We start from the raw sequence: 16830 nt of genomic DNA, 5'->3' as shown, positions 1-16830 counted from the left end.
ATTGATCCTTCTTCAGTTTTTATATACGTATTATTTAGTCTTGCTCTTAATTCTTCTACTTCTTTTGGCCCAAATCGGCACTTACTTTGTGTATGTTCTGGCTCAGACAAACGTGGGCGATGCATCTCTTCTGCTGGTAAAATAACGCTGTAAATGGTAAGCAGTAGTTATCTACGACCAGTTCTGGCCCAGATAAGTATCTTATCTCAAGTTTGCTGATAAGGACTTCCTGTTTTAGGTTATATACTGAGGCAATTGGGCGAGATCACCCTCCCCTCCGCTCTCCCCAGAGAAACACTATCTTGCCTACTACGCACGTGTGGCAGCTGTGGAAGGTCACCGAGGCGATCTCCTGTCCTAAACACACACCTGAGGCAGTTGTATGTGCTACAGGACATAACCTTATACTGGTCACGTAGTCGTCAGGCACTTGTGTGATATGAAATTGGCGGAAAACACCTTCCATTCCCATGCTCCTCTTAGCCAATAAGAACACATTAAAATGCCGGGAAACCCCTCCTCATCCCTTGTAGCTAATTCAATTGCTTAGGCGTCTTCATTCGAGGTCAGTGCACCGTAGGTAGAGGATCAAATCTGTTACAAACAAATTATTGTTGACAATAATTTTTTCTCTATAGTTTAGTAGTGAAAACGTCAGGAAATAATATATGATGTAACAAATTAATTAATGGTTTACGAGTAAAAATTTCTGTAATTTTCTACAGTAATTTTTATTGTTTGAATAAAATAATTTCGCGTGTTAGGCCACATCATTATAAAACACTAAAACAATCAAATTGCCGACATTTCGACCGATTTGCTGCGGTCGTCTTCAGGGCAGTTGTCTGTTTGATACTGGTGAATGTCTTCCCCTATACACTGTCCATTTCGGTTATAAGGTGGCTACCGACGTCATATATCTGCAATATAACTGGACAATTTGAAAAGAGATACCTATCGAGTGGGCCGGCTGTGCTACTCTGGTGGCTGATTGGAAGGCGCCTCTAGTAGGTAATTCGTAGAAAATAGCGTATCGGCAGGCTATTGCCTGTGCCAATCTAGTAGGTGATTGCTAGGCAACTCTTGATTGTCATTGATAGGCAATAAGAAATAGGCAGCTTGCACCAGAGCTAGTGTTTTCCTGCAACGAAGCCTTAAGGTCGCAAGCCATTTCTCGTACGACCATTCTGTCAAACATGGGTCAAGAAGTGCTGTTGGGTGCTTCGGGGTTGTAGGTAGTTAGTTCATATGAATCGCAGCCTTTCAGCCAGCAGATGAAACTGTCTGTCTCCATATAAAGTAATTTAGGGCCATCGAAGTTTAGCTTCGCAGACTCGAAGTGGAGTTTCGAGAGGAACGGAGAATACCTACGGTTATAGACAGGCTTGGTGAGCTGCACTGAAACCATAACCATCTCCACAGTAGCGAGTCATTTATTGAAGATGGTGACCCATTTGAAATTTGATCTGGCGGTTTAATTCTTGCGCCAAAACGACCTTTTCCATCATCGGTAAACTAAATAAATTTCACGCTATTCTCTAAAATTTCCATGATTTTCCCGAAACTTGAATTATTCATAAATTTATAAAAATTTCAAAGACAGACATCACGAGAGTCCTCTATTCGGTGTCTACATCAATGCCATGGGTGATTCAATCCCAAAGTAAGACATTGCTGAAGGTTTCTGTAGCGCAGAATAAATCTCCACTTACTTCCCAGCGTTGTCGTCAGCCTGAGGACGGTACCATTGCACAGGTCCAGGTGCTCTCGACACAGTGGCAAGTAACTGTGCACGTCGTGCAAATGGGTAAGGTGTTTCAGTTCTGCCTCCAAGACGTATCCCTCACCAGAATCAGCTGCCACATTTTGGATCTCATCTTCCAGTCTGTCGACTTCTGTTTGGGCAGCAATCGAAACTCACCAAAACGGCAGAGACTGTTGCATGGCATACCCGTGGAAGTCATTTATATCCAAGTAAAGGATGTAACGTAAATCGTAAGGTGGCCTATTCACCTCCTCACTCATTCGCAGATTATTCGTCTTGGTGTACGTGAGCAAAGCCCCCTACAAATCCCACGTGCAAAGAAGAGCAGCAACAGTCAACAGTTCAATTCTGACACGTGTTCTTCTTAACATAGCATCCTACGAACGCCCTGACGTGTTGTAATAGAAGGCAGGATCCATAAAACTTGTCATACACTCCGGAATTTCTCAAAAATATCTGAGAGCAGGCGTACATCGGCGTTCACGTACAATCTAGCGTATTCTCCTGAATCAGGGACGTTGAACTCCTGCTAAACATTCACCGTGTGCTCTTACTCATCTACTGTTATGGCTCTGCCTGTTAGTTTACTGTATAATGCAGTTGTGTCGGGAAATATGGTTACATGGGGTCTCTCCCCCGAATCCTGGTATTTGTAACTTTTCATCATCGAGTATGCAGCTCCAGTGATGTGCAAGTTCATGAAGAGATGCGTCCACGAAACGTAGCGAATACAGCAAGTGGAGTGTTACTTTTGACGTGATTCGCTTGGAAAGAGAAATGCACTTTTCAACGATGTCAGGTATGACACTGACCTTACGATACTTCAAGCCGAAACCATGTAAGTGCTCAACAAAGAAGTGAGCATCATACTTGATCAATTTATGGAAGGAGATAGGTATGTGTCGTGGTAGTTGGTACTTCAAATTGCACGCGTTGTCACGTGCACTGCGGAACTTCCTCTTTAGATGACACTCTCTACTAGGTGTTTCCGCTTTTCTATCCAACAGCAGCCCACAAATATTACTGTCAACTGCCTGCTTGTATAATGCATCATTCTCCTGAGAGTCAGAGATGCGAATGTTGTTGCGATAAATGCGATCAACTTTACACACAAGTTTTTCGACCTCAGAGAGCAGCCACTTCGTAGGATTATCCCCGACGTATCATTAGAATTTGGTGAAACTGCTGTCATATGAGCATACATCGTGATAGCCTGCCGCGTACAGTACGTGCCGTTCTGTATCTTCACAACGCCCCACTAGAGTATGAGGCATTCAGAGTCAGCGTATAAGATGAAGGGACATTGTTCCTCGTGGTAGGTGTTCTTAAACTTCAATATCTTTTGATTCTGGGTAGGCATTTCCACACGTGCCGGTTTCTGCGCAGAGCAGGCAGTCAGATGCCCTTCATGATACTCAGTCTTGGTACAAGAGTTAAGACATCTATGGCAAAAATGACTTGTACCACAGGCGGCCGGAGTGGCCGTGCGGTTCTAGGCGCTACAGTCTGGAACCGAGCGACCGCTACGGTCGCAAGGTCGAATCCTGCCTCGGGCATGGATGTCTGTAATGTCCTTAGGTTAGTTAGGTTTAATTAGTTCTAAGTTCTAGGTGACTGATGACCTCAGAAGTTAAGTCGCATAGTGCTCGGAGCCATTTGAACTTGTACCACAATATTTTGACAATTGGACAGAAAGTAGGTGGGGAATCCTTTTTATCGACATCTAATGTTGCTTCTCGCCCTCGGAGAATTGCAATATAGGAGTATCTACGTGTTTGGAACGCTGACTGGGTTTCAACTACTTTATGCTTTACTTCTTTCTCTAGTCTGGAACCGAGTGGCGTCACCGATTCAGTGACGAGGTCGGCTGTTTAATTTTCGACCTACGCTACACGGTGGAGACATGTAAGGTCTCCCTAGATAGGTCGGGTGGGCACTGCACATCGTAAACAACTACTCTGGTGGCAGAGAGGTGTGGAATGATCATTGTTTTTTTCTGTACATTAGATGAAACTCCGACATCCCAGTAGAGAAACTGGCTCTTGAGGAATAATGGGCTGCCTTTCTCCGCAGACATTCAGACATTTCATTGAAACTGGTCCTACCAGAGATCAAGTTATCATAAAGGCGAGCGGTGGACACAGCCTATATAAACCCTTTCACTACCATTGGAACATATGCGTACCATGATAGGTGTAGGAGAACTAGTGGGGGTTTCCATCGTGTTATTGGTATGCATCAATGTCCCAGTAGTAAGGGAAAGCCTGCTAATGGTTTGCCGAATTCTTATAATTACGGCTTGCACCTGTAGGTTGTGCTGTCTTCAACCCTCTGTTCCATTCCGCTCTGTATCGTTGCATCGAATTAACGCGCGTAGAACAGATGTGCAAATTGGGCTGCCGTCGCGCCTTCCCTGACTATTCGTGTCAATGAATTGCACGCACATATCAACGTTTACCGTAACACAAACGCGCACCTATAACGTGAGTTAAAACCTGGAGAGATGGTCTATCCACTGATGTGTGTCTATTTTCTGTATGTTTTGTAACATCCGCGGAATTGTTTTCTGAAATCCTGGAGTTGGTTATGAATAACTCTGTATGTCCAACACCTCCCCACGTTGAAAAACGAAACGATTGGAAAATATTTGTTTCAAATTGTTATTTCTTGTTATGATATTAATTTTAAAAAATACACATTTCACTCCGAAAAAAATTTGTAATCAAAGGTTTAATATCCAGTAACAGGTGCTCAGATACTTTTGACCACATAGTGTAGGCTGCGGTAGTTTTGCACAGATGAAGATGATAGCACATTATATACCAGTCTTTGAATTGAAGACCGCGACAACAATAGTCACATTTTACACTTTTATTGGTTCTAAATTACTTAGGATGATTCACAATTAACGTTGCACACTTCTAGACATTGTAGAGGGGACTTAGTAGGTCAAGTTTTACGTATGAACCCATGTTCGGATACAGTTCGTTTCCATGTTACAAGTATGACAAGATGTACAGATTTCACTCCTATTTACTGTGAAATTACAACTACTGTTCGATATGACGACCACCAAGTTCGGTGCACTCAGTGTATCTGCGCAGTAAGTCCGCATAAACTCTGTCCAAAATGCGTGGTGCAAGGTTAATGACTTTTGCCGCAGCCGAGATGCGTGCAACTAGATCTGCCTCCGACTGGACAGGGGTCTCGTAAACGAGACCCTTCATGTGGCCTCACAAGAAAAAGTCCAAAGGGGTTAAATCTGGGAATCTTGGCGACTAAGCATGTATTCCACTTCGACCGACCCAACTGCCCCCGTAGACTATGTTCAGATTGATTCGGACACGAACTGCAAAATATAATGCCGCACCATCATGCTGGATCCGCAGTTCATGTCGAATGTCCAACGGCACATCTTCCGAAAACACCGCCAGCACTTGTTGAGGAATATCAAGTACCTGGCACCAGTTAGGAGGGGGGGGGGGAGGGGGAAGGATGTACGGCCAAAGGACACGACCATCGCAGATACCCGCTCAGATGCCGAATATTTCCTGAAATCTTCGTGGTTTTGGGGTTTTCTTGATCCCATGTGCGGCCATTTAGTACGTTCAGAACACGTTCCCCGTTGAAATGCGCTTCGATGGTGAACAAAAATTGGTCCTGGAAATTGATGAAAATCCACACAAAGGTATAAAAACCAAGTACAGAAATTGACATTTGGCACAAAATCCGCCGCAAGCATGACATGTACTTCTGAGGGTGATATGGGTGGAGCTGCTGTTCATGCACAACACGCTAAACAGACGAGTGAGACACATGCAAGTCAGGTGCAATGGCTCGAGTACCCTCGATGGGTTCTGTTCAGCTTGATGAAGCCCTTTTCTTCCAGTGTCACAGTGCACCGCCTTCTTGCAGCACCAAAATTTGCTCTATCGCTTGTGGATTTCCTATTTTCCTGCAACCGCTTACCTACTCTGGTAAACATGGGATGAGATGGGGTCACACAGTTTGGAAAGTACTCGTGGTACAGACGATGAGCTTCTCTTCCATTAAGGCGAGCTTCACGGTAAATTAACAACATATCGGTGTACTCTGCGAATTTGTACTCAGGCATCCTGCTACTGCGGTACTAGTCACAGTAATGTCAACTGATGCATCACAAGTAAGCATGAAAACAAGGCAGATGGAAACAGACGAAATCATGTGACTCGCGTCATCGTACCATTCATGAATGGTTCAAATGGCTCTGAGCACTATGGGACTTAACTGCTGTGGTCATCAGTCCCCTAGAACTTAGAACTACTTAAACCTAACTAACCTAAGAACATCACACACAACCATGCCCGAGGCAGGATTCGAACCTGCGACCGTAGCAGTCGCGCGGTTCCGGACTGAGCGCCTAGAACCGCTAGACCACCGCAGCCGGCATGAATGTAGGTAGCTAGCCATAACAGGCGCACTGGGTAAGAGATATCTAGCGCGCGATTGAGTAGCTATTGTCTTTCCTTGTAACATGGAAACAAACTGTTTCCAGACTTGGGTTCCTATGTAAAACTTGATCTACTAAGTCGGCTCTACAACCTCTAGAAGTGTGTAACATGAATTGTGAAACACCCTGTACATTTTTTTTTTAATATCTCATCTGGTTGAGGAGTGAATGCGTTACCTCCTGATAGTCCACCCACTGCAAGTGGGGTGAAATAACAAAAAAAATTTTAAAAAATGTATACGCGCGGTTTGACACATTGAGGCTGGTGCCGGCAGCGGGCGACCCCGTGCAGCTGTGCGTGGGCGAGTGGGGGCGGTGGCAGTGGCGCAACGCGGTGCTGCTGTCGCTGCTCAAGATGCCCGTCGCCTGGTACCAGCTCAGCATCCTCGTGTTGGAGGCGCCGTCGCCTTTCTGGTGCGCCGGACACCCGCCCACGCAGGTAAGCCGACACCCACACCTTTCTTTCTCTTCTGTAACATAAGGGACAATGTTGTATCTCGGAACGCTTTTCAGACTTTGGCCTCTAGCCAGCCGTGGAAGAGAAATTTACTATATTTTCTTATCCCATTTTTAAATTATGGCATTCGCTGCAGTCTTTTCTTGAAATTACAAAAAAATCCCGAAAATTAAGGTTTTCCAAATGTGAAAACATATTCCAAGGTACAACATGGTCGTGTGCTTAGGAGCAAATATTCTATTGAAATTTAAAAACTTTGCCACCTAGAAAATCTTGTTAATACTATATTTAGTCATCTATCCGTTACAATATCACTCTACTAGACACAAAAAATCAGTTAGTGAAATCCAATTAAGCAGAACTATTATCAAAAACCAGTTAAAAGTTAAACATATTTTGAAATTGAAGCTACTTGAAACTAGCACAGATTTCCATATTCGAGGCAGGCAAAATTGTTAAGATATTAACAAAACTCGGTTAATTTACAAATACCACCTGTTCCATGGTCAAATAACTCCTGTTTCGTGGTTCAAGATGGTGCACGACCGACGAAGTATGGCTTAATTGTCCACAAGCTATGAAGAGCGTTCGTAAATCCCCGTTACAAATTTCAATGATTAGTAAAGGGGAGTAACTATATAACATTTTGAATAGGAACCGATGTCCGGAAACGTACCGCTCCCGTCCTACGACGTTTTCAATTTAGATCATTAACTCATCCACTTCTGCTTGAGGAATTAAATTAGGCGTAACACAGTACAGTTATTAGTTAACAGTTCGAAAGGAAACTTAACGAAACATCCGTTTATCACTTAAGCACATTTCTTTGTATTAACACTTAAACATTACGTGTTTACATTAGTCCAAAACAGGAAAAAAAGGAACTCAGCATAATTTCATTTCGGAAATCGTTACGGAATTCAATATTTTGATCCGCGATCCACGTATCAAAAGCGTGCTGAGAACACACCTTCATTTAACGACTGAGAGCAGCGACCCTTGCGTGGAGTTGCCAATACTAACTGACAAGCAACTCTGCGTGAAATGACGGCAGAATGAGGGATCCGTTAGGACAGTGCGGCGAAATGTGGCGTTAATGAGGTACGGCAGCAGACAACCGACGCGAGTGCCTTTGCTAACAGCACGACATCGCCTGCAGCGCATCTCCTGGGTTCTCGACCATATCGGTTGTACCCTAGCCGACTGGAGAACCATGACATGGTCAGGGGCTCTCGATTTCTGTTGGTAACAGCTGATAGAAGGACGCAGACCCCTCGACACCGTGCACCCAAATTATCAACAAGGCACTACGCGAGCTAGTGGTGGCTCCATAACAGTGTGGGCTGTGGTTATGTGGAATGGACTGGATCCTCTGAATGTTTGTTTACTTGGAGACCATTTGTAGCCATTCATGGACGTCATGTTCCCAAACAACGATGGAATTTTTGTGGATGGCAATGTGCCATGTCACCGGACCACAACTGTTAGCGATTTGTTTGAAGAACATTCTGGACACTTCGAACGAATGGTTTGGCCAGCCAGATCGCTCGACGTGAATTCCGTAGAATATTCATGGGGCATAATCGAGAGGTCAGTTCGTGCACAACGTGCTGCATCGGCAGCACTTTTGCAATTAAGAACGGTTATAGAGGCAGCGTGGTTCAATATTTCTGCAAGGGACTTCCAACGACTTGTTGAATGCATGGAACTTCAATTTGCTGCATTACGCTAGGCAAAAGGAGGTCCGACACGATATTTAGGAGGTGCTTGATGATTTTTTGTCACCTCAGTGTAAGCTTCACTGCCATGACTTGCCCTGACCAGCCAGAAAATTATAACCACCTACCTAATACCCTTGGCGCCGATAACGGGGGCTATGCATTGTGGCATGGAAGCAGTGAGGTCTTGGTAAGTCGCTGGAAGGATTTCGCACCACATCTGCATACACCTATTTCCCGTAAATTCCGTCGAGGGGGACGATGAGCTCTGACGCGACATTCAATCACATCCTAGATGTGTCCGATCGTAATAGGTCGGTGGTCATATTGTTCTGGCTGATCAGTGTACATCAGCGATATAGTCACATGACACTCTGAAAGTGACCAGAGTGTCGTTTTACTGGGGTGATTAAGTTCTTCTGCAGAGAGCTTATCGTCACAGGTAAAAGAATATGCTCAATGTAGCCACCGATGCACTGAACAGCTTAGTAGACCCATGCTTAGGCGTAGCTGCGCCGTACACCTTAGCGTAGAAACAATCAGTTTACGAGGTTGTGCTGAAAATGTTTTATGTCAGAGCTTTTAAAGCATTTTAAATAAAATAAATGTTATTAATGTTCTATGTTTTTATTCTGTGACAGTGCTTGCATTGCTTCACCACTATCAAACTGAAGTGCACGAAGGTGTTCTTTAATTTATGCAAGAAGAAGAAAACCGGATGAAGCCAAGTCAGGACTGTATGGAGGATGGTCGATGACTGTGAAACCAAGGTGTCGGAGTTTTGTAGATGTCACAGTGGTCGTGTGTGGTCTGGCATTGTCATGCTGAAGCAGAGGTGCTCCATGTGTGGAAAAACTCTTCGAATTCTAAACTAGATTACAGCAAATTCTAAACTAGATTACAGCACGCTGTTTCTCATGCACGACACAGTTACATTACACACCACCATGTTACACGCTACAATTCTGTGTCCTCTAGCCGCAGAAGACTGCAAATATGTAGACATGCTAGAGGGCTCCGAATTGTAACACGTAACGTAGCGTTGTGTAACGTAACTATGTCGGTGCGTGAGGAACAGCTTACTGTAGTCCCTCTGTAAACTGAAAGCATTAATTCCAAGAGTTCGTCCACACATGGAGCAGCCTCTCCTTCAGCATATGACAATGCCAGACCGCACACCCGCTGCGACGTCTGCAAAAATCCGACGCCTTGGTTTCACAGACGTAGACCATCTTCATACAGCCCTGACTTGGCCCCATCTAGTTTTCATCTTCTTCCATAAATTAAAGAAAGCCTTAGAGGACTTTACTTTGATGGTGATTAAGCAGTGGAAGCAAAAGTGGGGCTGTGGCTCTGTCAACAAAGTCAAATATTCTACAGAGACAGTATCAACAAACTGGTTCCTCGTTGGGGAGAAATGTGTTTGTTGCCAGGGTGGGTATGTTGTGAAATAAATACGTAGACATGAAGAATAAAGATGTAGAATGTTGACAACGTTGTCTTATTTAAAAATCTTTAAGAGTTTTCACATAAAAAATTCGGAGGCCTCACTTTTCAGCACGCCTTCGTAACGCGAAACAAGTTGCATAACGCTTCAACAACTGACCAATAAACAGTGTGTAAGACAACTTCCCACTCTGGTGTTAAGTTTAATCCTAGCCATTCTGCATAGCATCGTAGTCGTGTACCATAAACTGTCATTGCAAATACAGACTTCTGGTCAACAGCTCACGGTCTTGCACTTGGAGTTGCTGGCGCTCGATCACAGGACCCCAAGTTACGTATGTGTGTGTGTGTGTGTGTGCGCGCGCGCCCGCGTTTGTGTGTGTGTGTGTGTGCGTGCGTGTGCATGTGTCAAGCAAGTTGCTGAAGTGGCGCCAAATAAGATGATTTACAGCAGGCTGCCTGCTGAGTTCCGTAACTCACTTGCCTCTCAAAGAGCCATCTAGTGACATTTCAAACTGGACAGGTCAGTCTGTCCAGAATAACAAGCTCCCTGGCGGGAAATATTGTAACTCTGTGTGCACCGAACTGAACTTTTCCCCTATTATGCGTTGAGAGTGGATGCCTCAGGCAGCCTGGAGGCACTGCGGCGAGCAGACGTATGTCTCGACCAGCCAAGGGCCGCAGCTCGCGGGCGCCTTGTAAAAGATTACTGAATATCACCTTGTGCACTTGTTAAGTAATACGGAAAAACGTATTTTCACGTAAAGCTTGTGTTTTCTCTCATCATTGTGGAAGGGAATAACGGGGAGGACATTTAGTCCTCTTGTACTACACACTCCAAACTTAAATGTACCAGTTCAGGACCAGAGGCCTGCAAGTGAGCTGTGTAGAATGCCGAACTCCCCAGAAGGGTATTCCCTGCCAAATGTGCCGCACACAGATTTGATTTTCAGAGACTCCCGGAACACGTATACATTGCCATTGTGTCTATAACCTCTTTTCATCTTTGTGACGTCGTTCTTTTGTTAGGTCGTCAGTGGAGTGTCTTTCATCCCATATCGTCTTCTTTATAGTAAACCGAAAAAAGAAACGATTACTTGCTAATACATTCCAGTCTCTCTTTCTGTACCAAATGTGTTAGTTTCTGTTAACTAAGACATTGTGGGAACCACACACTTGAGATTATTGTGTATACCTGATTTGTGAAACTTTGTCTCAGGAATCCTATGACGCCTGCGTAGTGCCACGTAATTCATCCACTTGGAACGACAGCTCGTCATTGGAACCATGCTCATCGTGGGAATACGCGCCTGACATTTTCACATCTACTATAGTAACGGAGGTAAGTATGAAATTTCATATCTGACAGCTAACACAGACGCAAGTCGCTTTAGATTAATACTCTTAAAAGACTCCATTTTTTTGCGAAAATTGGAGGTACACAACCTTTTCCATTTTTTCGAGCTTTAATCCAGTTTTGAACGACATTGTTCAGACATTTAAAAACGACTTTCTCATAAACTTTCTTACCATTTTCTCTAGAATTTTGCTGAAATACAGCACATATAATAATCTCATTAAAAACAAAAATTGCTGTTGTAGCTGCTGTATGTACTGGATAAGGCTGAAACTCACATTTTAGTCAGAAAAATATAAAGGACGCAAATTAGCGAAACAAAATATTTACAACTCACTGAAATTTAATTTAATAATTTTAGAACATTTTTAAAAATGATAATTTTCAACTTTAAATTTTCGTTCGTTGAATAATACACTCCTGGAAATTGAAATAAGAACACCGTGAATTCATTGTCCCAGGAAGGGGAAACTTTATTGACACATTCCTGGGGTCAGATACATCACATGATCACACTGACAGAACCACAGGCACATAGACACAGGCAGCAGAGCATGCACAATGTCGGCACTAGTACAGTGTATATCACCCTTTCGCAGCAATGCAGGCTGCTATTCTCCCATGGAGACGATCGTAGAGATGCTGGATGTAGTCCTGTGGAACGGCTTGCCATGCCATTTCCACCTGGCGCCTCAGTTGGACCAGCGTTCGTGCTGGATGTGCAGACCGCGTGGGACGACGCTTCATCCAGTCCCAAACATGCTCAATGGGGGACAGATCCGGAGATCTTGCTGGCCAGGGTAGTTGACTTACACCTTCTAGAGCACCTCGGGTGGCACGGGATACATGCGGACGTGCATTGTCCTGTTGGAACAGCAAGTTCCCTTGCCGGTCTAGGAATGGTAGAACGATGGGTTCGATGACGGTTTGGATGTACCGTGCACTATTCAGTGTCCCCTCGACGATCACCAGTGGTGTACGGCCAGTGTAGGAGATCGCTCCCCACACCATGATGCCGGGTGTTGGCCCTGTGTGCCTCGGTCGTATGCAGTCCTGATTGTGGCGCTCACCTGCACGGCGCCAAACACGCATACGACCATCATTGGCACCAAGGCAGAAGCGACTCTCATCGCTGAAGACGACACGTCTCCATTCGTCCCTCCATTCACGCCTGTCGCGACACCACTGGAGGCGGGCTGCACGATGTTGGGGCGTGAGCGGAAGACGGCCTAACGGTGTGCGGGACCGTAGCCCAGCTTCATGGAGACGGTTGCGAATGGTCCTCGCCGATACCCCAGGAGCAACAGTGTCCCTAATTTGCTGGGAAGTGGCGGTGCGGTCCCCTACGGCACTGCGTAGGATCCTACGGTCTTGGCGTGCATCCGTGCGTCGCTGCGATCCGGTCCCAGGTCGACGGGCACGTGCACCTTCCGCCGACCACTGGCGACAACATCGATGTACTGTGGAGACCTCACGCCCCACGTGTTGAGCAATTCGGCGGTACGTCCACCCGGCCTCCCGCATGCCCACTATACGCCCTCGCTCAAAGTCCGTCAACTGCACATATGGTTCACGTCCACGCTGTCGCGGCATGCTACCAGTGTTAAAGACTGCGATGGAGCTCCGTATGCCACGGCAAACTGGCTGACACTGACGGCGGCGGTGCACAAATGCTGCGCAGCTAGCGCCATTCGACGGCCAACACCGCGGTTCCTGGTGTGTCCGCTGTGCCGTGCGTGTGATCATTGTTTGTACAGCCCTCTCGCAGTGTCCGGAGCAAGTGTGGTGGGTCTGACACACCGGTGTCAATGTGTTCTTTTTTCCATTTCCAGGAGTGTAGCTGGAAGAAACAAACACTAGATCTCAAAACTGAACTGGGTTGACGTTAGTAGGTTTGCAGAAAAGATATTATAAATAAGCAAAAATTCAAGTTCCGAAAAAAACCACTTAAAGAAAAATATACAAAATTAACTCTAAATTTGAACATGCATTCTAAAAAATGTCATATCCGTAGTGCTTTGCTGTAGATTTTTCTTATCCGTCCTGTATCTTCCTCTAGTTACTTTGCATTCTTCTTTATGTTTACAGGTTTTCATTTGCATAACTACGAAGATTTTTTTTTAGAGTTTCAGTATACCACACCGATTCCCTCAAGAATCAGTGTCGCAGATGTAGAACCCTCATTGAAAGAACAAATCGCATCCAACAAACCTATACATACGGAATCTTTGGAAAACAATTTGGTTTTAGGCTACCTTTCCCATAATACGGTATGGAGTGATTCATTTTATGTAAACTGAACACAGTTCACACTATATATATCCAGATAAATAGGCTACGCCGCGCGCTCTGAGGCGTCTTGTCACGGTCGGCGAAGCTCCCCCCGTAGGAGGTTCGAGTCCACCCTCAGGCATGGGTGTGTGTGTCGTCCTTAGTGTAAGTTAGTTTAAGTTAGATTAAGTAGTGTGTAAGCTTAGGGACCGATGACCTCAGCAGTTTGGTCCCATAAGACCTTACCACAAATTTCCAAATTTCCAGATAAATATGTGGAGAATCGAAGCATTGATAGGTAATCTCAAAACTAAATGTTATTCACTGTTGAGAATCTGTGAGCCACGACTACCCGAACGTGAAAATTCAACAGGTCATAATGAAAATACTGTGAAACACACAGGGTGAATCACCTAAACTTGAACCACAAATATTGCGGAAATGGGAAGTGCTATTGATGTGCGGTTTTCACAGAATGGGCTGGTAGTCAGGGACACGTATTGTCAGCTAATAAACAGATTTCATTTATAATTAGAAAATTTATTTTTGTGCAAAAGTACACTTATTGAAATGGAACAATGCCTATTGAGATTAACAGATTAAAAGTAGGGTAAATCAGAATGTCAGTAGTGTTTGTTGCAGGATTCTGGAGCGAGTCGATTACGAGATATTTTATTTTGAAAAGTTTCCATACCAACACTTGTCTCTCCTATTCAACCTACATGGTTGCTAGGTCCGATTTTGCTATGCTTGCTTACAGTGTGCTTGTGTGTTCCTTGACTGCATTGCGACTTACTAGTCAGTTAGTGTGACAGTCCAAGCAGTAGGTCGTGTGTGGACGACGGGATTTACCAACGCAGAAAAAGCCGATATGCTAACGGTGTATGGGGAGAAAAAGAAGAATGCGACTCGTTCTTGTACGGTGTATGCAGCAGTATATCGCAATAGACGTCAGTCATCTCGGCAGTTATTTAGCAGTCTCTTCAACCAGTTACGTGAAAGTGGTAGTGTAACACCTAGACAAAGTAACAAAAGAAAACAAGTGAAGACAGAAGAGGGGAAAATTGATGTTCTTGCTGCTCTTGCAGTTGATCTGCACGTTGTTTACCACGCAATCGCACTAGGAAGAGGCATGAAACAGCCAAGTGACCTTCGAGTTCTCCATCGACATTGGTTCCACCACTGTCACATCTCTCTCCATCAAGAGCTGCACGGAAACAATTATGAGAATCGTATTAACTTCTATACACGGGAATTAAGACAGTATATTCCAGATATATCATGTATCTTGTTTAGTGATGTTCCATGTTTACCGATCATGACCAGATAAACCACCGAAACATGCACTATTGGTCTGTTGACCATCCCTGTCGACTTTGTCACGTGGAATTTCAGCGTCCAGGGAGTGTAAACGTGTGGAGTGGGATAGTGAACCACCAACTCACAGGCACGTTTTTCACATATAGGTCACTGAACGCACGCAAGTATCACAACCTCCTAACACACCATCTCCCATGGGTGCTAGAAGACGTCCTCTGCAGACTAGGAGGAACTTGTGGTACCAACATGATGGCTGTCCAGCCCACAGTGCACGAAGTGCTACAGCATGTAATCACGAACTGTTTCCAAATCATTGGACTGGATGCAGAGGACATACCTTGGCCGACCCATTCCCCGGATATGATGCCTGTAGACTATTTCCTGTGGGAAAAGCTGAAAGATGCTGTTTACAACTGCATGCCAACTGCAACCGTTGATATGCAACAACATATTACTGCAGCCTGCTTGGACATCTCTACTGAAATGATAGCACTTGTGTAACAGTCGTTCCGTTCCAGACTGGAAGCGTGTATCGCCGCTTTCACTGGTCATTTTGAATACAACCTGTGATGGTGAATGTTGTAGTTACTGGTCAAAACTACATAATTGGTGTATGCATGTGCTTTGTCCTTATGTGTGCTAACACAGATATTGTACAACTGTTGGTGTGGGTACTTTTCAAAATTTGAAATTGTGCTGGCTTAAGCTGTATGCAGAACTCCAGTTGGCAAAGACGCTGCGAGAAGATCGATAGTAGGCGCTGAAGCAAGCGAGCCTATCAGGAGAGAGGCCAAAGACAGACTTGCAAGAAATGCGCCAGCAGTGCCCTCTCCGCCGGCAGTATTGAGATTGCCGCCGCAGACCGGAGGGCCGAGTCATTCATCCAGTGAGTCACTGAGTCGTGTCATCAGTCGCAGCCCAGTCACTTGCAATCACAGACAGTCGCAGTCACAATCAGAGTCTCAGTCTCAGCCAGCACATAGCGACCAGAGTAGAGTGCATAGTGGGACGTGTACTTCACCAGCAGTGAGGCTAACGTGGTCTATTACGGAAGAGCTTGTACCACAACAACTTGCTTTAAGATAAGTAGATCTCTGTTTATGTTAATAAAGAACCCTGTTAATACATGCGTGCAGTTGTGTTATAGAAAGTGGATAGCGGCCACCAAACAATGTCCTCTCCTTGCTTCCCATGGTACTAGACTCTACAGTGGCAACGAGACGACACGAAAGAAATCTCCTAAACGACTCTCACAAGAAACCTGTAACAAACAGCACTGTCATTCTAATTTACCCTACTTCTAGTTTGTTAAGGCCAGTACGCATTGTTCCATTTACAAAAGTGAATGTTTGCGCAGAAAGTATACCTTCTAAGTATTATTACAAGCTGTTGAGCCCCTGACAACCGATCCATTCTGTGAAAATCACACATCAATTGCACTTCCCATTTCCGCAATATTTACGGTGCTTATGCTAGGTGATTCACCTTTTATATGATTGAAATAATTCGTCCTGACTTCTACAATGTTCACCCGAAATCCACCGACAAAATTCGAGAAGTTGTTCAGGAATATTTTATGGGTATTTTGATACTAGTGATCAGAGGTTTCCAGATGCTCGTTGCAAAGTAATAGTGTAATTATGATTATTCGGATTGTTACCCCAGTTACCTATGTTTCTGTGAAAATATCTTCACAACAAGAAATGGCCTGTGATGAGCTATCAGCAAAACTTTTAACACAAAACACAGAATAATCCAGCTAGCTTGAGACACATGCAGAGGTGCTGTGACATGGGTACCGTTCCAGTGGATACAGCTCAGCAGTGTGTCGTTGTGTCCCTCTTCCATTCACTGAGCCCATTCACGAGCTGTACACCGACCAACTCTTCATCAGTAAACCTATCCGGTATAACGTTACCTTTAATTTTAATTCAAATGTGGCCGGGGGATTAGATAAATAATTAACTGTTGTTACTTGCTTTTCTATTCCTACACCTGAAGGAAATA

General features: G+C 44.6%; 1 protein-coding gene across 1 annotated transcript in view; it reads left to right on the top strand.

Moving 5' to 3' along the window:
* The window catches only part of LOC124556445 (organic cation transporter-like protein), a 201285-nt gene that overhangs the window by 67506 nt on the left and 116949 nt on the right, over positions 1 to 16830 (top strand). Inside the window, exons 2-3 of the mRNA XM_047130395.1 lie at positions 6530 to 6693; positions 11095 to 11217. Coding sequence (XP_046986351.1) covers positions 6530 to 6693; positions 11095 to 11217 — 287 coding nt within the window. The remainder of the gene's footprint in view (positions 1 to 6529; positions 6694 to 11094; positions 11218 to 16830) is intronic.

This window comes from Schistocerca americana, chromosome X, assembly GCF_021461395.2.
Source record: "Schistocerca americana isolate TAMUIC-IGC-003095 chromosome X, iqSchAmer2.1, whole genome shotgun sequence".
Lineage (NCBI taxonomy): Eukaryota > Metazoa > Arthropoda > Insecta > Orthoptera > Acrididae > Schistocerca > Schistocerca americana.
This window is presented reverse-complemented; position numbering and strand designations above follow the sequence as displayed.